The following is a 23,906-nucleotide window of genomic DNA, read 5'->3' as shown; positions in this document are numbered from 1 at the left end:
ACCAAAGCCAGGAGACATCCTGTGCTAACCAGTTAATTATTCAGTCATTCAATGTTCTCTCACGCAATTCATGTTAACTCTCACGCCTCATCCTTTTCATCCCTCAATGAGCACTGTAGCTTCCAGAAGGTCCTGGCTGTTTGTTCGCATTGCAGTGGAGCTACTCTATGGCCTGTACCCTCTGAAGGGGTCAGCCCACCAGACACAGTCTACATGTTCCTATAGGCTCAATTTCAGTCATAAGTCCAGCTTTTATCGTTTTAACCAGAAGTTAAAGGAATACTCAAAATCTTGAATCTCATAAACCGCCCTGTGTCCACTTGTGTGTATTGTTTTTTTATACTTTTAGTTCTTCTGATTTTGGTTGTTCTTTGTGATCTCAGCTTGCATTTGGCTTTGATGAAAGTGTCAGCTGAATCACTAACTACTATAGTTAACTACTAGTCTATATAACTAGTAGAGTCTTGCATTCTTGCCCCTCATGAATTGCCTACTGTCTAGGGTTATTAAGTAATGTAGGAGAAGGGAAAAAAGAATTCACTCATTTATTAATCATCTAGATATGAAACACTAAGTGTGGCTCAACTTCTGTATTAAAAGTGTCATTAATTCAACACTGTTTGTTGGGAGTGTTTCAAGAGAGAATATGTTAAATGGCAAATATGTTAATGCTTTACCATTAACATTTATTAATGTATTCATCGATTAAGTTTATAAATTAACCTCATCTGAATCCATCTATTAAAACAGGGATCATTAACCCACCAACGATTGGCTATATAAACTGGAAGCAGCATACAGAGGAACCATAATGTGTAACGGGCTTGATTTCGTCACACGATGCGTGGCTAACGTCATACAAAGCTCAAAATGGGACAAGACTGGAGACAGAATCATTAATTGCATCTTAATTAAAACGGTTGTGGTTGTGTCTCGACACATGGCAGGCACATTTTAGGAGGCTTACCGTTGAGCAGCATAAACATAATTTCAGCAGAGCAACCCATAAATATATATATATTAAAGCTTAAAATATGTCAATCTCGAGGCATTGAGATTCACAAATGTATCCTTATCTACCAGAAAATACAAAATACAATATATAATTTACATGCATGGAGGTAAACTGTGTTTTTTCTCTAGCACCTTGATCTCATTTGTGTTTTACATCACAGTGATGGTCCGGTATCACAACTCTGACTGTCTTTTTTTACTTTTGGAGAGAAACATGGTGGCACGTGTAGAGACAGCATCAATATAAAACGCTTAAGTTGAACATCTTCAGACGTGGGTGAGGTGTCTGTGTTTTCGATACTCCATGACATTTTCGCCACCGGGGAAGTCATTGGCTCCGTTCCGGGCTGGGTTATCAACCGGAGGAATCTATAAGTAAAAGTAAAATAAAAAAGGTTGATGTGGATGGATCTCTTTTCCCATATTACATTCCATGTTGTACATTTTTAGCAGACCGTCTGTTTTGGAACCAACCAATGGATTAAATGCAAATGATGTTCTTTAAAATAGAGTGGATAAGTACTACACATACTCATTCCCTATTGTGAATATTTGGTATAGTACAGTTTTATGACAGTAGGAACCGAGGCAAGCACAAAATAAACCTCATGACAATTTGTTATGAGCAATAACAATGTGTAAATAATTCATCGTTTTTTCCCCCCTCCATTGGCCGATGGCATAGCAAGTGTATACTTAGTGTTTAATTTAATGTTTCAATAATATGTTGCAAATAGGGACACATAATTAATATATGTGTCAACGTACAATCCCAACCACACATATCTGCAAATGGAATAGTCATAGTGCAATGCAAACAGCTGTTGCTAACATGCTGTCGACAGTACTATTACTATTTACTATTTATGTTTTCTTGGAAATAACTTTGTTGATTTTGTTACCTGATAAATGCGGGGGTCGTCGTTCTGACTTAGATCCCTTTCAACACTTGGAGTCATGCCTGCAAAAGAGGGGAGAGGAGGGTGTTACAGAATGTGTGTGTGTGTGTGTGTGTGTGTGTGTGTGTGTGTGTGTGTGTGTGTGTGTGTGTGTGTGTGTGTGTGTGTGTGTGTGTGTGTGTGTGTGTGTGTGTGTGTGTGTGTGTGTGTGTGTTTGTGTGTTTGTGCGTGCCTGCGTGCGTGCGTGCGTGCCCGCGTGCGCGCGTGCGTGCGTGCGTGCGTGTGTGGGTGTGTGTGTGAGTGAGTGGTGCTCTCCGTGGATCGGATACATGCTTTAGTACACACAGACACAGGAACTGTTATTTTCTTCAGGTGTAAACGTTAAATATTTGATGTGTTTGTGTGCATGCATGCGTACGTGCGTGCGTGCGAGCAGGCCCTTGGTCTGTACTTGTTCGATCATCCATTGCAAATCCCAGGTTAATGGTTCCATTTCGGGGGCGTGCTGCAACAGCTCGACCCTGCAGCCTTCCTTCCCTGAGAGCATAGTCAATGGTCACGTAGATGTCAATCATAGAGATGGCATTTCAACAAAAAAGAATTGCCAGTAGCTTCACCTTACCTTAATTCCTTTTCTGAAAAAAGCGTAAATAGATAAAGAACAAGAATTAGAAAAATACATAAAATCAAATGTAATCAATTCAAGTATTATTATTAATGGTAAGGGGCTTGGTTGGCGCTGGATTATTTGATGAGTTATGAAATTTTCCTCCTTAAAATATATTCTATAATTAGTAAAAATATATTTTTTACTAATTTACTAAGAAACAACAAGAATATTGAGCAGATTTTTGCAGATGCCATAGTTGTAGTCCCACTTTATAGTCATTGATTACCTTTTTCCTTCTTCCGTCTGATGCAGAAGAAAATCAGTATGATGAGCAACACCAGTAGTGCAGCGATTGAAAAGGACAAAACCACAGCAATGAGGACGGTCCAGTCGGTTGGCGTAGGCACTGTTAACAAAGGTAACACACACACACACACACACACACACACACACACAAACGCACACACACACACACACACACACACACACACACACACACACACACACACACACACACACACACACACACAAACACACAAACCTTTGAGCTTATTTTGTTATAATACTGCAATCTGTAATATGTAGCGTATTTCAATCAAAATTGATATATGGTTGGATATAGCCCTGGGGGCTTGATTGGGTTCAAACAGAAGTGATGGTTGCAGTGTGTGTGTTTGCATTTGTGTTTGCGTGTGTGCATGCTTGCGTGTGTGTCTGTGAATTTGTGTGTAGAATGTTCTTCAAATGTGTCCCTATTAGATTGAAAGAGTTAGCTTCTAGGTAACCCGCCTAGCCCACAATGTAATAATAAAATGGAATGGTTTGGCTCATGCTACTGATGAGGGGGAGTGTAAAATAACTACTAAAGGCCCACTAGTGTGTGTCTATGACACGTATGGAAAGTGTCCATTTCAGAGTTCAGCTACATTCAGAGTACCCTAGTCACCGCACCCTCCTGACCTTCTATCCCCCCCCGGTTCCCCCACTTTATCACAATAGATTGAAGCACTGATAAGACAGAGAAGCCATAAATCCAATTTCCTGTCATTTCTGTTGTTCAGTGTCAAAAACCCGTAGACAATGCAATTAAAACAGATGCAAACAAATGCAATTGTTTTAATTGCATCGATTATTTTTGTCTGTATTGCTTTGAGATTCCTGAAACATGAAGTGCAATCCAAAATTTTTTTGTATTATTAACAGAAGGAAAGCAAGTAACTCACCAACCGACAGGTAGACGGTTTGCAGGTCGTTGGCTGCCGAGAGGAACGCCCGGCACTGCACCGTTGCATCCCGGACCGCCTTCATTGTGAGTACGCTGGTGCCGTTGAAGGTTGACCCCTGTTCCTGGAAGGTGGTGTTGTAGAGGCTGGTGCTGGCCAGCTGACCGTCCAGCAGCCAGCTCACCTCAGGAGCGGGGAACCAGCCGGACAGCTCGCACCGGAACTCCGCCTGTTGGTCCTGGTTCACCGTCTGGTTCCCGGACGAAATTTTTATTGTGCCTCGCTCTGGGAGGGAGAGAGAGAAAGAGAGAAAGAGAAAAAAAGAGAGAGAGAGAGAGAGAGAGAGAGAGAGAGAGAGAGAGAGAGAGAGAGAGAGAGAGAGAGAGAGAGAGAGAGAGAGAGAGAGAGAGAGAGAGAGAGAGAGAGAGAGAGGGAGAGAGAGAGAGAGAGAGAGAGAGAGAGAGAGAGAGAGAGAGAGAGAGAGAGAGAGAGAGAGAGAGAGAGAGAGAGAGACAGACAGACAGACAGACAGACAGACAGACAGACAGACGGACAGAGAGACGGACAGAGAGACAGACAGACAGACAGACAGACAGTCAGTCGTCTTCAAGGTAATTGTCATCGAGAGGGGTCAGGTCATTGGCATACAATACTCTGGGGTCCACAAACTTAGAAATGTTCAAAGATCGATACATGATTGATTGGCTAAATCAACCAATCATCCTCCACATCCATCAGCTCCACAAGTTAAGCAATCACCATTATCTGAACACCACCAAAGCTAAAGGGCAAAAACCTGTCCTAATGCTGCATATATTTAATACAACATTGATAGATATACAATGTATTCATCATACATAACATATATCCAATGCATTATTTATGTTCCCATCAATGTATTGCTGCACTGCTGACTTTAAGTTGCTGGTGTCATTATATGTTTCAGGAACATCGTTAGGAAAACATGGTTATTGTAATAATAATAACCATGATAACACATCCCCGAAGGTTTAAAACCACCACAGGCATGCCAGACTTGGATGAGCCAGGATAACCTCACCGACCAATAAAAAGAGTAAAGACCTGCAAAACTCTGACAGAGCGAACATCTTCATCAACATCTGACTTAGCAAGAAGGATATGTCAGCCATCAATAAAGAAAATGGCATTGTTTTAATTTGAGACATAACGTCCCTCATGTAGAATATGCATGCCTCAAAAATTCCCCATGTCGAAGAAGCAGGTGCATACATGATAAGCACTGCAGTACATGCATTTGTTTTCTTCAGGTACCGCTTACTTTCCTCTATGCTATCATGGAGCCTCACACTACACATCCCTACAGATCCCCTGTCACTCCCCGCTGACATGTTTTGTTGCCACTGAAATAGGAAATGTAGCACAGATGTAACATCCATCCCTGCAGAGCAAGGGATGGATGTTTCTCGATCCGTCCTTTGGGAGCGACCCGTGTCTGATTTAAGTACCCCCTGAAAGGTTGATATCTCAGCGCGTTCTCAAGCACCTCCTTCAACAGAGCTGATTCAGAAAGAATGCTAGTCAGCCGTTTACCACTAAACACACTAAACTGAAAGTCAATCAATGTCGACAACATCCACTCAACTCACTGTCCCTCACAGTCAACGTGTCATCTGCATGACATCAGCATGAACCGTTAAATGCAACATAACCTGGCTGGCACTAATGCAACCAAGAAAAGTGTTAATAATAAATAATACAAAATAAATAATAATAATAATAATAATAATAATAATAATTAAAAATAGCAAAGCGAAACTATTTGTGTTCTTATTATAATTGAATAAGACAAATATTGATATGCTGTGGTTGTTTTGTTGTTGTTGTTGTTGTTGTTGTTGTTGTTGTGTTGTTGTCGTTGTTGGTGGTGGTGGTACCTTGCACCTGAAGCGTTGCTGTCTTGGACCCAATGGGGCCCTGGATGGTGCAGACCACCGGGCCGGTGTCGCTCTTCTGGACGTCAACAATGCTAAACTCCCAGGCGCCCCCTGCGCTGCCGGTGGAGATGTTGCGCGCTACGTAACGCGGCAAGGACTCTATGACGCCGTCGGTGCGGAGGATGGTCAACACCAGCAGTTTGCCGACGTTCCAGGTCATGACCCTCCACACGCCGGTCACGTTGGCTTTAAAGCTCACGTTGGAGCCCCGCAGTACGGCCGCGCTCAGAGGGTCCAGGGAAAGCTGCGCCCCTACTGTGAGAAAAAAACCGCAACCAAGCCATTGCATTACTTGCATTACATAGGAATTTAATCTGTCAACATTTTCTGCGTAATTGGTCTGCCTAAATCAAATCCTACACCAATTCATATTTGCTTATAAACAACCCCTTTAAAGTTGACATTAGGGTGCACAGGATAAATATATTGGGCATGGGGGATGGTAGAGGCTAGGATGTAGGCTGACCCCCAGTCGATGGGCAATGGGTTTGATCCCCAATGTCAACAGCCTACTTGCAGGTTTCCGTGACAAATATACCCCAACCCACCTTCCTCCTTATCTGAATTGACTGAAACTCTGGATTAAGGCATCTCATAAACAGTTGACAGCACCAGCTGTAAATAGCTAAACAATGATACCTTTTGTAGCAATATGAGGTCTAGCAGTTTGGTTAAAGGTATTTCAAATATGTACTGTGTTATGCAACATCTATCATTAGAAATCATAGACAGTACAGAGACACACTGTAGTAAGTAATTATTGCTGATGGCATACATAGTTCACCTCAATTGTCTGTTTCGGTGGTAAATCTTTTAGTTTGAAAAGGGTGAATTGGCCATTGTTACTTCTCGACTAAGATTGACAGTCGAACAATCATCAATCTGGTTTCAGGCTTGGCCTGAACAGGAAAAGAATGTCCTTTACTTTTCTTTCAGTTCGGTGAACCTTTGCTAAAGGCCCCCTTTTCTTTACAACTAGTCCAGAAGCAAACATGCCTTGAACTAATTCAAATATATTAATACATGGTTATTCTATATGCAGAAAATGTTCATCTCTTCTGCCATGGTAAACATTGTATTGTACAAATGGTGTTCAAATATAAAAGAGTGAAAAAATTGGTAGAAATGGTTTCAGTGTAAAAGGTTAGAATGTTAACGCACATACACACACACAAACAAACACAAACACACACACACACACACACACACACACACACACACACACACACACACACACACACACACACAAACAATTTATACGTATTAACCTCCCTTTCCATTATTCTCTTCAACTTATCATCAGCATCAAAAGCACTTAATACGTATGCTGACCTCCAGATCCAAACAGCAGGAGAAAGGCGAGCATGTATTTGTACATAGCGTCCATTATGAGTCATGCAGTTCTTCAGATTCTGAAATACAAAGCAAAAACACTCCACAAATTTCTTATTTTATACAGACCATGATAAAAAATCAGTCACGCGCATGCCCATAGCCAGCTATGAGGTCATTGTCTACTTCTAGAGATAAAACCAAAACGAAATACAACTGTATACAAAATCAGCGGCTGAGAACTTATCAGAGATTAGTAAATGATTAATTTAATCGCTTAATAATTCATGAGACCCCTATTTTTCAAACCTGGCTACGGCCCTGTTTATGCGTTGTGAAGGAAACTCACATTTAATGACAGATTCACTTAGCATTAATACTATACTGATTCCCATTACATCAACTCTGTGATGCAACAAGAATGGGGCCTTTTCAGATGTCAGATGTCAATATGAAGCAAAAATATGAAGCAAAGGAATAAGGAAACATGATATCAATACAAAATACTTAGGCACAGATTCAGTTTTTATCTAATGGATGGAAGTAACTATGACATAATGCATCTTATAACTACCATCGTTATTTTCTATTGTAACTACCACATTTTTTCTCAATGCCTCATGATTCCTAGCCAGACCTACCTTAGAAGTCCTTTATGAAACAAACCTGTCATAAAACAAACAACACTAAGCACACCTAGTAAACCTCATTGTCTGCCATCCCCGCCCCGCATTTTGAAACAAGTTCTGCCGTCAGTTGTGTGTTTCCCTGGTTCGATTTTGATGATTAACGGTGAAAACGGCAGCAAGTTCACAGCGGGAAAAAAGCTAACTTTCATCAGCTGTATAATTAAGCTTTCTCAGTCCAAGTCAGTTTCGAGTGAGCACGGGGCTCATTTCCAACATGGGCTGTTGGATCCCTTGATCCCGAGCTTCAACACATCATTCATCCCATTATGTTTAAATGACAGCCTCTTATTAAGTCAACGGTTCTCCTCAAACCACTTATTATATTTAAAGAAAATAAGGACATAAAATACTCTATACCACATGCACAAGCACAGAAAATCAGCCCCCTAGTAATTGACCCACTTTCACTCACCTCAGGACAGACCTCTCCGTGGGACCGCGACGTCGATCATGACTTCGCTTCCTGAAACACTTGCTGGGCTGAAGGGACTTAACCCTGCCCTCACACACGCACGCAGCGAACAAAGTCCTTCCCTGCAGCTCTATTATGACTTGTATCTGCTTTGCATACCTGGGAGTCACCTGGTTGCCGTAGCACCGCAGTGGTTGGCTGACTAATTTAAGGGTCTGTGTGTGTGTGTGTGTGTGTGTGTGTGTGTGTGTGTGTGTGTATGTGTGTGTGTGTGTGTGTGTGTGTGTGTGTGTGTGTGTGTGTGTGTGTGTGTTTGTGTGTGTGTGTGTGTGTGTGTTTGTGTGTGTGTGTGTGTGTGTGTGTGTGTGTGTGTGTGTGTGTGTGTGTGTGTGTGTGTGTGTGTGTGTGTGTGTGTGTGTGTGTGTGTGTGTGTGTGTGTGTGTGTGTGTGGAGGGAGGGCTTACCCATCTTCAGAGAGGGTTCATAAATATTTGGCCTGTTCAGCCCTTTGAGAATGTAATGGTGATTAAGGGCTATACAAATAAAATGAAATTGAATGACGACCTCTTTTCTTTTCATATTTGGTCACACACAAATACTACTTATTATTATTTATTTATTTCAAAATATAAATATTTTATTTATTATGATTATTAGATGGAAACGGTTGTAGACTGTAACTTTCAAATGTATATCAATATATGTCATTGCTATAGTAAGCAAAGGATATGTGTTATAACACATAGCCTACATATATTTTAACTGACAAATGAAAAACAGGATCATTTTGTATTGTAAACTTACTGTATCCCTCCCTGATTACTCATATATTTTGGTTCGATTAAATACCTTAGCCTCGACCACACCTACATACAAAAATAAAATGTATTTGAAGGATGATAAATTGACCGACAGGGGGTGTTGTTGGTACTCTAAAGATCATACTGCCTTTCATTTACGTCGTTTAAACCGGAATAATCCTTTGATGAAAATCAAAAACTTTAGACAAAGAAAGCGTTTCAAACAAATAGACAATAGATCTTGAAGTAATCAACATTTTTTGTCATCGTTTACGTCACGTTTCTGATTATATCACTGTGTAATCTCTTACCGGGATGCTCCAAATGTGCGTTGTAGGCGAGAGAGAGGGCGGGACTTTCCGTTCTATTGTTTTCGCAGCGGGAGAGGGGGAGGGACTTTTGATATAGGGACATTTGCCACCCGTTGGACAGAAAGGCGCTAGGGAGTCAGGTGACAAATTATAAATGTCAACAAAGTACATACATGGATGAGGTCGTGGTAGATGAATAGGTCAAATAAGAGACTTTCACCCTGGGAACCAGTGTTTTTAACCCGTGTTATTTTTAGGTTAGGATGAGCCAGAACGCCCTGAAGGCAATGGTGTCCCATTTGCTCCAAATGTACGTTATGCCCAGGGAGTGGGCGGGACTTTCCGTGACATTAGTTTAGCGTCGAGAGAGAGGGATATCTGTTTCCGTAATATGTTTCGGACATTACTATATCTCAGTTAAGAAAATGTTTACTCCTCAGACTGTGTAAAGCTCAGAATGTAAGATTCCGGAAGTTGTGTTGCAGTAGACCGGGGTAACGCTACATTTCTGGACCCCCTCTCAGCCTCGTATCAGACTCATGCTCCCGGCTTGAAAAGGCATTTGGTCAGGAGCTATGACAGACTATGACTTTTGGTAGAGGAGGCGGCTAATGAATGAATCACCTCTGCGTCAAAGTCAAACAGCAAACTGATAAGCCTGTGATAAAAACAGTTGTTTTTGTCTAGCGGTGTAGAGATAACGGTTGTGGAACAATAGTTCACAACCTCCAGCAGATCTCTCAGTCAACTATTATCATTGAGGATTGTAGTTAGGCATTTTTACCACTAGAGGACTCTAGAGGATTATCGTACACACAAATGGTAAAGCGCCATAAATGTTCTCATCCACGGTGCTTTCACCTTGGACGGGAAATACATAATAAAGAGATCATGTTGCTCAATGCCTTTACGCGTAGGAGTACGAAGATACGTACGTTTCTATGTAAAGCGATGACGCTTTGCATTGAAACAACAGTATTTTCTGTTGTTTCTTCTGGTACATTCATTAACCATGAATTTTCATTAGTTAATTAGCATTATTATATATAATTAGCATAAGGGTTAGGGTGTGCTTATGTTGTAAGCATGGCATTCGGCCTAAACCCAAATAACAGCTGTGCTAATATTCTGCACAGATCTCCCTCTCTTGTGATGTTGCAAGGCTACATCATTAGTTAACTGTTAATTAACTGTTGATAATGCTCATTACGTCATTAACAAATGGTAGTTATTGGTTAATGAATTTACCAAAATTGTGAAGTGTTCCCTAACATCTAAACGTACGACTACAGATGGACAGGCAACACTAAGGAGAACTGGCCAAATCTCTTTTTTTTGTTATGAGAGCAGGGGCCGACAATTGCGGCCGGGATGTTTTAACCCAGTCCAGACACAGCTGGTATTATGCAGGGAGCAGAAAGTAAGCTTCCATGAAACACAGGAAACACATCAGGGGTGATTGGGCCAGCCATGGAACCCCTCAAGTCTGTCCTGGAGCAGTGGGGTGTCCAACATGTGATCCTGGAGATCATAAGTCAAGGCTTAATGTTTATGGCTTGTTACATTTTCCTGACTTGGTAGCCGAAATCATCCGGTTGTTTCTCACCGCAGCTAGGTTTCACTATATTGTCTCTCCATTCATAGCAGAGACAAGACAGTGAGTGTTTCCACCTCCACGGACCGATGTTGTGACCTTGAGGAAAACCTATGTTGTTAAGAACGTGATGTTCAAGACGCAAGCGTTTTCTTTCTTTTCAGATTGTAACATCGTCCCTTTGTTCTTAGCCATTATTTAAGATTTAACACGACGTAGCAGATGTTTCCGTAAGCTCTGTGTTAATATCACTGATTTCAAGTGTACGTGCTGTTGCAACATGTTTCTTCCTGTTAGCTCACGCTGAGGCAAAACACTTACATCATGTCCCAAAACACTTGGTCATTAGTTATTATAATGCTTAAGAAGCATCCACAAACTGGTGACTCTGAAAACAAGTTCTACATTTCATGTTGACCAAAACTCTTTTCCAAGTCTCAAAGACTAACCTGACACCTGCAAATCTAAACAGAGACTTAACATAAAAAAATAACCCTAACTGCATTCATAATGGAGGGCATAAACCTTTCTAAGACCATTCTTAATGCGTCGGTGTGTTGTGCATCCTATGAATCATAGGAAGTGTCCTGCTGGTGCCCCCGCCCCCTCTCCTTCACCCAGCTATAGAGTAATCTGGCTTACTTGCCACCCCAGATGGGAAGGCCACCGTCCACTCCTGAGTAAAAAATCCACTTAACTATGCCGAGTGCCATGACCTGGTCAGTGGTTCCACATCGGGTTTGCATATCGTTTCATCTACCCCACTTTTCTCTCCTGAAGTGAGAAGGGACAAATAAGTTGCAGAGCGTGTGTGGAGGTCCACTGCATAGAGGTGGACTCTCCCTCTCCCAGAGCCCAGCCTCTACTGTACGAATGCACGGAAGAGGCTGAGACTGCTCTCCCTCCAACCTTGTGTCACACATTCCTGTCGGCCCCAGTCGCACCCTTCCCATCCATGGGCTTCTGTGTGTGTTCGCCTGTAGTGCTTATAACTCACTCATAAATTGGAGAGGCAAACATTTGTTTTGTAGGCAGCTCAACCTGTCCAACGAGTACCGCAGGGTCACTCGCTGAAGGGGAATTAGCATTAACGTCCAAGTGGCTTTGTTCATGGCTAATACTCATCACAGCTGTGCACACACCTCCCACCTGTTGTTGGACAGCAAGACCAACCAACACACTGTGACACTTGTGAGAGAGAGAGAGAGAGAGAGAGAGAGAGAGAGAGAGAGAGAGAGAGAGAGAGAGAGAGAGAGAGAGAGAGAGAGAGAGAGAGAGAGAGAGAGAGAGAGAGAGAGAGAGAGAGATTTCATCAATGGAGGATTTGTCTAAGGTCACCTTTACTTTCATCCTTCTGGTCCTCCTCTAAGGATTAGGAGGTCTCTATTTCAGTAGGCCTACTCACCGATCAAATGGTTAATTTCATTGCAAATATAAATATTTTGTGCTTCCAAAAAGATATAGCAAGGCCTATATATGCACTTTATGCAAGTTGGTAGGAAATAATTTACCATTGAGATATCCTTAAACGTTTAGACGTCCTTAAAGATTGTGAGATAGGAAGTGGGAGAGGGGGTTCGCTTGCTTCCCCTCATATGGCGGCATGTCGTTATGAGAGGTCTGCCATTTTCTCTTCTTATCTTTTCTCCTTAACCTCCTTGCCATACCTGATGAAGACAGGATCAAATATGGACCCACTAAAACAACAATAACCACCTTTCCCTTTGATCAGAATCTGTAATGCCACGTCTTTGCTTAGTAATTAGGCCTACTTTGTAACGAGGTTGCAAGTATTGGTTACTATTATTGCCCAACTTTCATGATGCGGCCATTCACAGAGATTCCACAAGGAAGCTGGTTTGAGAGAAGATATTTAGTTTAATTGTTCTGTTACGTTTGGCGTAGCCGTAGCAAAAACAAAGGAGATCCTGCCTTCGTAACCCTTCTGCAAACACGGCGATTACTATATGGTAGAATACAGAAGTCATCGAAGATCGCGGATAGTATTCAGCGGACCTGTGAAATGTAATCGTACTTCCCCCCGTTATTTTTTCGGAATAGTATATATGGTAACATTAGGCGAGATACATAATGCATAAGACGGGAGCAAATTTAACCGGGAGCATTTCATATTAGAAGGGTTTTTAGTAAGAATGGCTGCGACACGAGAAATGACTCGGATATCGGCAGGCGTGTTCCCGTCTGCTCAAGGACATGCCCCTTGCCACCGGGGAACTAACGTCGCCATACTTCATCAGGAGCTCTGCCACGATTCGTATTAAATAAATCGACAGAAAGACTGTTTAATTGTTGTCTAAATGATTGAATGATCCTTTAAGAGCAAGTAATTGATGTAAACACTATGTGCAAAGGAGAAGAGCGGGTCCAATACCTAATATACGGATAATATGTCGCCATTTCCCCCAGCTTGTGTAGGCTTTGAAGCTCTGGCTTGACGAGCACACGCCCCTCTTAAGGGCTGATGCCAATATACGTAATGCTAAGGTAATCTTTTGTAAAATGATGATTATAATAAAATGATGAAAGACTGGAGCCTTTTATTGCATTTATTTTTGGAGGGAAAACCCAGGCAACTCAGTATTTTAGATTCCTAAAGTCGAAGCGCCAAAGTCTGTTTTCTAATTTCTAACAGCCACCCATTTTGACTTGGCGGCATATGATGGAGGAAAGACAAATAACCTACATATTTTTGATTGGCATTGAAATTTGCCCACACAGGTAATGGCTAAGATTTGAAATCGTGTTGTTGACGACCGTTTAAGCCAATCAATTGCCACCAGGGGCGGGGAGTGTCCTGTCCATCAGGTCGGCTCTGTAATGATTTGAATAGGGAGGGAGGGGGAGAATCCAATCCGGTTTGAGCTAGTTTTTGTTCCAATGGAACATTATCGTCTCGCTTCGCTGTAATAGACCTTAGTTAGAATCCTAAACAGTATTTCCTACTCTATCTTCGGCTGTATCTAAATACATTTCGCCGCTTTTTCCCGCTCCAAACCACAACAAATCAACCATGCCGAAAAGGAGGATGAAAGTGAGTAAAATTATATTTTCTTTCACGCATGCACTGAATAACATTTATGAACTGTTTCTCAAATTGCGTTTAACTGTTTGCCTGGTGTTCTGCATGAATCCATTCGTGTGCATTGTTTTCTACTGCGAGAATGGCAACGTCTTGGCGCTTGCAGCAAGTAGTTTTGAACGTATCCACTGGTTTGGTTTTTAAAGTGGCAGGATCGAGTTTTATATTTCCGTGCAGTGATTAAATCTGTTGAAATGTTTCTTAAGGTTCAGCTGCATTTATTTGGGTTCAACATCACGATTGCAACGAGCATATTTCAATGGGGAAAAAACATTTCCCCCCCAATGCCAGAGTTTTTTTCTTTGTCGTTTGGTCGTAAATGTGCAGAGAAAGTTAAGACGTATCGACCGTTGCATTTTTATCTGTTGTTTCCGCCATTCTGAAGTTTACTGGTGAAAATTTGATCGAAAGCGTGATTAAGATCGTACTGAGATACGGTAACGTCGGGCTATGAATCATGGCATTTCGGAAGATTGCCATGGCTTATTCGAACTGGCCATGTCTCTTTATGTCTTCCCGCTTAGAAAGAGACGCCCTCGGACGATATTCCTACTTCCGTAATGCCACACTTAGAAATAAACAATGAGACGCAATTATTTCGCAATCGTGATTAAATGCACGTTTCTCATAGCATTGGTGGAATGTGTTTATTATAGCATTCGCCGTCTTCCTTATTGTCTTCTCGATTTATTCTTGGCTCATGCCTGCCAGTTGCAGGTTATGCAATGGCGATCGTTCAACATCACAGCGCCACTCTTGTTGCTGGGGGTTGTCGTGTTTTCTGCTATCCATTCGGGGGCATCTCGGAGTTTACAATTTCAAATGGATGGCGGGAACATGTATTATTCTAGCTGACTCGGTGGGGGTGGGGGCGGACTGTGGATGTTTGGAGATCCTCGTAATGCCAGCGAATGGGCCGCAAGGAGGCGTGGTAGACGCTTGCCACGCCTCATTCAATGTTACAATGCTCTTCTAAATAACCACGGACACATTATTTCATTAATGGATAATTTGATTAAATGACTTCGATGCATATTGGAGTTAACCCAAATGCGTTTACGCCCATTGCTAATACTCTTCTTCTCTTTACAGAATGATGAAGCTGAAGCCGGTGATTCGGTAAGTTTCATTACGTTGTGTTGGTTGGTTGTTTTATTTTTGTCAAATTTCACACATTTTTGTGTATCCCCTCCAGGGGGAGCTATACTCACCATTTATTTATTTCAAATCTATTTGTTTCTCTGTAGGCCAGGAGGACGTCGTCAAGACTAAAGGACGTGAGTACAAATCTCTACCCAATTATATATATATGCTGCTCTATATTCGTCTTGAAGTGAAAGGTAACCTTGTATTTATTTATTTTAGAGAGCTGCCCCAGCACCCGTTGTAACAGCAGAGCCCAAGCAAAAGATAAAGGTAAGATCTTCACAGGACATCTCAATTCATTGTATTTCATATCAACAACCAAACCGCATTTGCTATGAGTTTCCCTGAACCAACCGGTTCCATATCGTCACCATGTGGTTTTAACTACCTGCAGAAGGCCCCCGCCAAGCCCAAAAAGGCCAAGGAGGTGGAGAAGCCCAAGCCAGAGGAGGAAGCAGAGGCCCCCGCGGAAAATGGCGAGGCCAAGGATGAGGTGAGGCCCAGAGGTCACATAGCTGTGGCGCTAACGCTAGGTGTTCACCAAACGACCACAATGGAACTCTAAAATGAGAGATGTTTTCACTATAAATGTGATAGTGACAATGCGACCATTCTGCCATGTTGGGCGTTGACGCTGATATTCATCCCTTTCCTTTTCGGTCCAGGCTCCATCTACAGACGAGGACAAAAAGAAGGAAGATGCAGAGTAGCGGTTCGCCGTCACCGGACTTGTTTGACCCAGCGCTCCCTGTTCCTCCTTTTATTTCTTTTCTTGTACAATTCAGGGGAATATTTTTACCAACTATTTTCTAAATACTGTTTTTTTTAGTAGTGTGATTTGTAGAAACGGGTGGGAAGGGGGGGAGGGGAGAGACACAAGCTTTTCAGTTGTTTTTTTTAGATGACGAGAATATAAGTTTCAAGATCAACATCCACAAATTGGACGCCGTGGGATGACTTGTACAAATAATTTGACACCATTGGTTTTCTTTGGGTGGGATGGGATGGGGGGTTAGTTGTGTGGGGCAAGTTACCGTCTGAAAAACGTATATAATTTCCAGGTTGAGCTTAATTGTTAACTCGGGAGCGCTTACCTGAGTGGATAACATTCCATTAGATGCTTTTTTTAATGGTCAGTATACTGTAAGTATCGAGGGCAGTAGGGCTGATACTCACAGCAGGGCAACACGCTTTGTGTCATATTGTTTTATGAGGAGAAAATACAGTGTTTTAGGGCGTTTTTAAGCTTTTTATCCCTATTCCTTATCTCTTGTACACGTGCAGTTTTCTTAACCCATCCGTACAATGGACCCCCACCCCACCCCTCCACCCCAATAAAACCCTTACTTTTACCGAGGACTTCTCAGAGTAGTTAAGCTAATGAGGTACATGCTCATGGCCAATAATGGCTTTGTTAATGCCGAGAAACAAAAGTACACTCTTGAGCGGTTTAATGCATACCAGCACTAGCGATATTAATGTGGGTTTTTAGGTATCTGTATCATGGATATGCGAACGTTTTCTTTAATTTCTTGTTTATAGATGTATCTTCTGTGTGATTGTTATAAATAAACAAAAAAAATGTTGTCAGTCTATGCTTTTTTGCAATCCATTGCGGAAAACTAAATGCAAACTAGAGTAAATGGACTATATAAAGGTGTGCAATTGTATGTTTTATTTATTTTACATTGCATTTTATACCTGTCCCATTTTTATATATGTGTTGTGAGTGAAATGAATGCATTACAATGGAAAATTGGTTATGATAGACCATGGTAGCAAGATCATTTTGAAATTGCTTAAGAGCACAATGTTTCCGCATGGCTGACGTGAATATATAGCGCTTCTTGACATTCCAAATCATCCATCTACTAAATTGTCACAAAGGAAGGGTCAAAACATAGATTCTGTCGACTTTTCTGTTTTTAATACAATACGGTGCTGTACAAAAATAACTTATTTTCAGATTTTTTTTTAAAGAATGAATGAGATGTGTATGTATTGAGTGTCTTATACTCAAACATCCATCAACCCATATATGTAGATGTTATAAAAAAAAGTTAAGTCTTCAGTAAACATTCTGTAACTTCAAGAAAATGTATCACTGAAAGCGTACTAAGCAATGAATGGCATACATTCAGTGAATTAAGTCCACCAAATAAGTTTCTGTTTGGTGTTTACATCTTTTTTTTTAATAAAGTGATCAAACAACCAGCAACTGGTACAACAGTGGAACCTGCAGTTACTATATTGGTTATAAATTGTAAGTTGTTTCACGTGGCTATTGCAACTGTTATTTAACATCTAGAACTGAATAGTTTGTCATCATAATGAATACAAGGTCTGTTAATACAAAGATAAGATCTGAAATGGTTTCTTGGGATGAGTCGTCCAAAGATACAGTGGTTGGTTCTTTCGGATTAGTTTTGCAGTCAGCAGTCCAAGCTTCTGCTTTCAGAGTGGGGACTCGAAAACATTGTACCCAGGAAAAATATCAGTCCATTTTCTCTGCAATCCGTCCCATTTTGGTACGCATGTTGCGCATAAGGAAGAAACAGACAGTGGCTGCGGCCATCGCCACCTCAGCTACCCAGAAGGCCATGTCCCAGCTGTGATTTTTGGCAATGGTACTGAACGGGAGTCCGGCCACAAAAGCACCAACTGTGGAACAAAGCAAATGTAGAATATATTAGTAGAATTAACTATAACTGGGAAGTCTTTAGTATAAACTGAGTGTTTGGCCCCTGGCTGAAAACCACCCCAATGTCCCCAAACTACCGTTGAGCATCCTTGAGCAACAAGCCCCGTCCCTACTTGCTCGTCGTGAATGACCGTCATCAGCATGCCATGTACCGTAATTCACCTTTAGTTAAAGGCTCCCCGGGATGATTGGTGAAATAGGACGGCTTACCGTTAGCCATTAGAGCGACCACAGCATGGGACGTTCCGCAGAAGTTTGACGGAGCACTCTCACTGGCTATTACGCCGAAGAGAGCTATTGGTCCATAAGAAGAGAATCCGAACAAAGCACCCAGGAACAGGATCCATATCTGTTAGGGATTCAATCAATTACGACAAAGGGGTCAATTGTCGCTCATAATTTCCAAGATAAGTATACTGGTGGTTAACTGTACTGTACTTTTAACCAGGGGAGTTCAAAAGCATACCTCCTTCTCCGACAGGCCAATCAAAACTGAGATAGGGTGAAGGGCTTGGAGCCAAAGAGGGGCCTCCTGAAAAACAACAGCAAACACTTGCGGTCATTCATTGACCCCCCACGAATAATGGTGATGGGGATTTTAACGTAAATCTGATGGTATGAATTGGAGTGCTCAAATTACCTCAGGGACCTCAGCTGTGATGGTGACTCTAAAGAGGTACATGGACACGAACATGCCAGACATCATGCAGAGGAGCAGGCCATGGCGAGGGTTTCCGTGGGTGCCCAGACCTTGCTGTCAGCCAGGGCGGGATGGAATTAAAATTGGAGGAAAGTTGAGATTGTGCAGAAGAAGACTGCAACATTTCTCAATTATCGCAGTTCCTATTTGCACCGAAGACACAGTTAATACAGAGTGTGAGTGAAGATAAGAGACAGGTACTAAGCAGTCTCCCCAGATGGGGAAGCACTGCCATGACATGACAAGGTTCATGATGTCAATCAAATTAAGTGCAAACATTTATAATGATGCATGATATCCAACCGAATGCCACGCTTTGAATCAATTACCCGAAAATGTGTAAGCCATTTAAAAGTTTGAAGGCCAATTTGTAGGGACGAGGCGGAGCTCCAATCGATTCGTTGGTAGAACCCTTTAGGATCTAGTGCTGTGTGCGATACAGAGACTAACAGCCGTCTGTGTGGACGGTCGGCCAAACCCTGTACTGTCACTCACCCGTGCCACGGCTCGGTCAGAGAGGAGCCCCGAAGCCAGGCTGCCAACGAAGCCCCCAACCTCAAGGGCACTCATGTAGGAACTGCCTGTTGGCAAACCAGTCAACAGCCTCAGAGACGTAGAGAACCAACCCCCGGCCAGGCTACACAAACACCAGTAAGAAGGTTTTCCTATTTTAATGTTTTAACCGGCACATATTCTTACTTTAACGATAAAGATAATGATATTTCAAATTGTACCGATGTTTAGCTATTTTAAAGAGACTATGTTACATTTCTTTGAGTAGCTCGAAAAGAAAATTGTCAATATAGAATATAGAAAAATAAACGAAACAACGATAAGAACGAAAGAACAAACACACTGATTAAAATATAAATAAAGGCGTGACCAATAAGATATGAGCTAAAATAACTGACCCATGAGCACTGATTGGCCCTTCTCCTGTATGAGGAACAGCTGTCCCCAGTCTGTGGCAGCCGTCTTCACCCCAAACACCACCATGTAGCCCAGGGACAGCACCCACAGGAATGGGGACGTCAGGAACTCCCGCAGTGTGCTTTCGTTGTTTCCTTTTCAAAATGGAGAACAGAAAGGATTATGGTGACGACCGGCAACGCATGTCATACCCCACTTATACGTTGTTATATTAAACAGTGAAATGCAATAATCTGAAGAAATAGATTGTGTAAGCTATAGTAAGCTAACAATAGGTCAACTGTTACCCAATTCATACGTTTTTCCAAATTACCAATGACACAGCAACTGTCTCCATGTTATGAAGTTAGATATTGCATAGTAAAATGAGCGCAATGGCCTTCCTCGTATCCCTACCTCCCTTCGCTCCCTTTTTCTTCGCTGCTTCGACGGCGGGCAGGCCCACATCTGTGGGCTCATTCTTGACGAACACGATGCACACGAGCGAGAAGGCGGCGCAGACGACGCCGGAGGCAGACAGTACGGTCCTCCAGTCGTAGTACTGCAGCAGCACGGTGGCCATGAGCGGGCCCAGGCTGCCGGCCAGGTTCATGCTGCAGGACAGCACCGCCCAATACGTACCGAACTGGGACGGCTCAAACCACTGGGACGCAAACCACACATGGAGAGGGGTTGGTTGTTATGGCAATTTTTTGTTGTGGCAATTTTTTTTGTGGCAACCCTTTGTTAGAAAAAAAAATTGGTTTACAACCAAGTTTCGTTAGGTAGCAGTAAGGCTACAGGAATCAGACATCATTCTTTTTCATTTGGCATGTGCGTTTATCCAAAGCGACTTAGAATGAATTCAGATACAGGGTAGGGGTTGGGACATCCTAGCAACCCTTTTTAAAGCAATCTTATGATCTTTTTATATATACACATTGAATTGTAATTCACTCAATAAAATGTTTATAATAGTTGGACCCTTAAGAATAACAAAGTCGGTAGATTAATATTGACTCCAAACTCAAGAGTAAAAAAGGTGGTACATCTTGTCTGTGTTCAGGTCACCATTAGGAGAATTGCAACACATTAGGTCATTAGGAGACGTTTATGAGGCACCTAGTGTGCTTGTGGTCAGGTTTATGGTGGTGACTTTATGCTGAGTTGGTTGCATGCCTGAGAATAGTGTCGATATAATTCTGGCCTTTGACAACCCTCTGGCACCAGTAACGTGAGACTACTCTGAGCTTGGCATTCAGGCTGCTGACCACACGCTGGTTGAATCACCTGCTATGGGTGGCTGACCCTGGCCTGATTATCATCCTGAATATCTATTGCGTTTCATTGCATAATGCAGTCTGAAGTTTCTTCCGTCTAAGTTTTTTTTTTTTTTTTTTTCATCTGAGACTGGGCCCGGGGTCGCTTCAACCCAACTGAACAACAAGAAGATAACGATTGCGCAAGTAACATTTTTCTCCGTTTTTGATTTGAGAACCAATATTTCAGTTTGTTTTTTAAAACATCCTCAACAGCAAAATCCGAACCCTTCGCTTCTAGACGAGCCGTGTTGTCATTATGGTGACACGGATTCCATCAGCAAATGTTCTTCAAGTCCCGCCTACAAGATGCTGGTTATCAGAGCTGATGTGACCTGAAGATAGCTCAAGCAAATGACACCATACTCTGAATTGCAGACATTTTATTCAAAGGGGGTAGGGATTCAGGTGCTGGAACCAGGCAAGCTTGACCTCAAATGATGGGGGCCACGGTGGCTAGATAGACTCAACGATTGCTACTATCTGCCACAGAGAGGGAAACTTTTGATTTAAGTTGTTCTGGCTGAAGATGCTATAACCAGAAGTGTCCTCCTGTAATCTGATCCTCATTGCTTGTAGGCTACACTCTGGCCCACAGGTCACATGCCAAGGCCTATTTTTGTTCCCCCAAACTTAAACTTTAACGCTTTGACAGCCTCTCTAGGGGCCCCCTGCAAGGTGTAGTGCTAGAGAAGATTAGAAATATGTGTCACTAGAGTAAAAAGACTAAATGTAGCTTTTTGAAAATTAACACCATGACATATGCTAGCTTGATATTTATTTTTACACCACATAGAGTCACACATTTGTTTAAGTATATTATGTAAAGTATCAAGACAATAGACTTCAAAACAATTCCAAAAGCAAATAAAAAAGTTACACTAGAAAATGTCTACCTATACACCTATACACAGCCACTATTATATCAGTGTTTGTTAATCCATTGCGACCATAAAATGACATTGTACTGGGAAAAATCAATGCATTTTGTTTTGCCATTCATGCCCATCATCTGCTCTGGACCTCCTCCAGGCCAAAAAGTTGTCTCAGGACAGTCCTACCACCTATCTGAGAACAGGGGGTAGGATTCTCCCCTCCCATTTTTGAACCGTATCCAAAACCAACTGATGGAATGTGTACTCTTCCTCCGACACCTAAGACAATGCCAACCCATAGTAGTGGAGTATCATAAACAACATATGCATGTGTGTAGCACATTTCCTCTGACTGATGACGGCTGCAGACGGTTAGAGATCTCTCAGAGACAGAGAGGTAAATGATAGACAGTGTTGCTCCACGAACTCGGGGGAAGATAGCGTAGTGGTTAAGGTGTTTGACTCCCAGCCCAAAGTTACTGGGTTCGATCCCCCATATCTGCATGCCTGCATGCAATCATCCTAGTGCATGATGCGCATAATGCTAACCCCACTCTGCACATGCATCTGAATTCAAAGTGTGACTTTGGATAAAAACGTCTGCTAAAGGACTTAATAAATAATAAGTGCAAATGGCGCTAGAGGGGCACTTTTCTTTAGCCAGCTGATTTTGCTCATCTTGCGTGTTGTTGAATATAACCAGAGTTTTCTGAGGCCTACCTTGCGGAGGACCTTCCCACAGGGGGGCCAGCCACAGCCCTGTCCCAGGCCATTGATGAACCACAGCAGGGAGAACATGGCCACTGTGGAGGACCATGAGAACACCACATTGATGCCCCCCACCACAAAGAGGCCAATGGAGAAGAGCCAGCGGGCGCTGATCCGGTCCGACAGGACGCCACTGATGAACTTACTGATGGCGTAGGCCATTGTCTGGCTGCTAGCGATCAGGCCTGCACGCGCACAGACACACAAAGAAAACATGAACCATGTAACACCATAGCCAATTGGATGCATGATCTCAGATATCAACCTAAAATCATATTGAGAAACAACAAGGAAATAAGCACTGACGAACCTTAACATACCACAATTTTTTTTTTGTTATTTTAAGAAGAAGAAAAACAACAACGTCATACCCAGGTCATCCTTGTCAAGTTCGATTTCCTCCATCACAGAAGGCATGACAAAGGAAAAGGTCTTCCTGTTGAAGAAGTATAGCGAGTATCCAATAAACATGCAGATAAAGATGGTGACTCTGTAGTAGCCATATCCAGTGGCCCCCATGATTCCAGTTGTATTGCTTGTTTAGGTTTAGAGAAAAGCTGGTACTGCCACTGTGTACCAGAACAATTATTAAAATCCCCTCCTCAGTTCAGTGTGGGACTCGAGTCCGTCGGCATCTGCAAGGGGAGGCAGGGAGAGAAAGGGAGAGGGAGAGAAAGGGAGAGGGAGAGAGCGAGTGAGAGAGAGAAATGAGTGCAACACACTGTTCTTGACTCTGTCAAGTGTAGAAGTCCTTGACTTTTTCAACAGTGTGACAAACTGCGTTTAGTAGAACAGGTCGAGTAGATTGGTCGACAGTAAGGGTTTAATTATCACACGAGTGAAACATCCAAAGTTAGAAAGATTGAATTAAATTTGATCTGGACTTTACTTGCTTTAACTAAATGTGTGTTACCCAAGCCTCTTTGATTGGCTTTTAATTTATCTGGCTGTCTGATCAACTGAATAATGTGGCAGTTAAACATCTTAAATTAACCACTAATAAAGTACAGACTACGTTTCTAGAGAAAACAACACAGATTTGGCCTACCCGATAACAAAGCATAATTACGAAGTTTCTTAGATGCACATCTATGTAAACATCTCCATTCACTGCATACAGTAACTCATCATGTGTTCCACGTATGACGAAGTGATTTGTGGGCGCTGCGCCAGTTTGCGACTTTTCAAGGATACACTTTAGTACACCAATAACACCTACAGATCGGAGGCATATCCGACCCCTAAACTAGGCCTACATCGATACATACATTTGCAACATGTCTATAACTACCACTGATATGAATCGTTACAAGTCCTGTAGCCTAAGCTCGTACCTTTCATTCAAATCTCTACTGCTGCAGTTCTGTGGCGCTATTTCCCATTCGTCTGTGGCGACGCGGCTTTGCGTGTGATCGTCACGCAGTAGGCGTGTGACCTCAGCACGTCGTTAAACGCTTCAACCTAAGGGCTCACATATTGTATTGTTTCTCTCTGATACTTTAAGTACATTTGAAAACACATGGGTAGG

The 23,906-nt window shown here is 42.3% G+C and overlaps 3 protein-coding genes across 4 annotated transcripts; 1 reads left to right on the top strand and 2 right to left on the bottom strand.

The window, feature by feature from the left end:
• Positions 1-531: 531 nt before the first annotated feature.
• Positions 532-8,388, bottom strand: igsf5a (immunoglobulin superfamily, member 5a). 2 transcript variants are annotated; one of them, XM_030362428.1, is made up of 9 exons: positions 8,156-8,388; positions 7,055-7,134; positions 5,663-5,977; positions 3,747-4,031; positions 2,810-2,929; positions 2,536-2,548; positions 2,365-2,450; positions 1,917-1,975; positions 532-1,383 (listed from the first exon to the last, which is right to left on the bottom strand). In XM_030362428.1, exons 2-9 carry the CDS (start codon positions 7,107-7,109, stop codon positions 1,282-1,284), a joined length of 1,035 nt encoding a protein of 344 aa, XP_030218288.1. In that variant the 5' UTR covers positions 7,110-7,134; positions 8,156-8,388; the 3' UTR covers positions 532-1,281. The 2 variants fall into 2 exon arrangements, with proteins under 2 accessions (XP_030218288.1, XP_030218287.1); XM_030362427.1 differs by having other exon boundaries at positions 2,332-2,450; positions 8,156-8,385.
• A 5,255-nt stretch (positions 8,389-13,643) lies between these two features.
• hmgn1b (high mobility group nucleosome binding domain 1b) lies at positions 13,644-16,692 on the top strand. The gene is made up of 6 exons (XM_030360918.1): positions 13,644-13,912; positions 15,053-15,079; positions 15,208-15,237; positions 15,326-15,376; positions 15,501-15,599; positions 15,772-16,692. Exons 1-6 carry the CDS (start codon positions 13,892-13,894, stop codon positions 15,814-15,816), a joined length of 273 nt encoding a protein of 90 aa, XP_030216778.1. The 5' UTR covers positions 13,644-13,891; the 3' UTR covers positions 15,817-16,692.
• Positions 16,397-23,799, bottom strand: slc37a4b (solute carrier family 37 member 4b). The gene is made up of 10 exons (XM_030360917.1): positions 23,713-23,799; positions 22,750-23,013; positions 22,331-22,563; positions 19,834-20,080; positions 19,419-19,571; positions 19,003-19,088; positions 18,448-18,561; positions 18,274-18,339; positions 18,018-18,156; positions 16,397-17,767 (listed from the first exon to the last, which is right to left on the bottom strand). Exons 2-10 carry the CDS (start codon positions 22,895-22,897, stop codon positions 17,601-17,603), a joined length of 1,353 nt encoding a protein of 450 aa, XP_030216777.1. The 5' UTR covers positions 22,898-23,013; positions 23,713-23,799; the 3' UTR covers positions 16,397-17,600.
• Between the last annotated feature and the right edge of the window lie 107 nt (positions 23,800-23,906).

This window comes from Gadus morhua, chromosome 7 (assembly GCF_902167405.1).
Source record: "Gadus morhua chromosome 7, gadMor3.0, whole genome shotgun sequence".
Classification (NCBI taxonomy): Eukaryota; Metazoa; Chordata; class Actinopteri; order Gadiformes; family Gadidae; genus Gadus; species Gadus morhua.
This window is presented reverse-complemented; position numbering and strand designations above follow the sequence as displayed.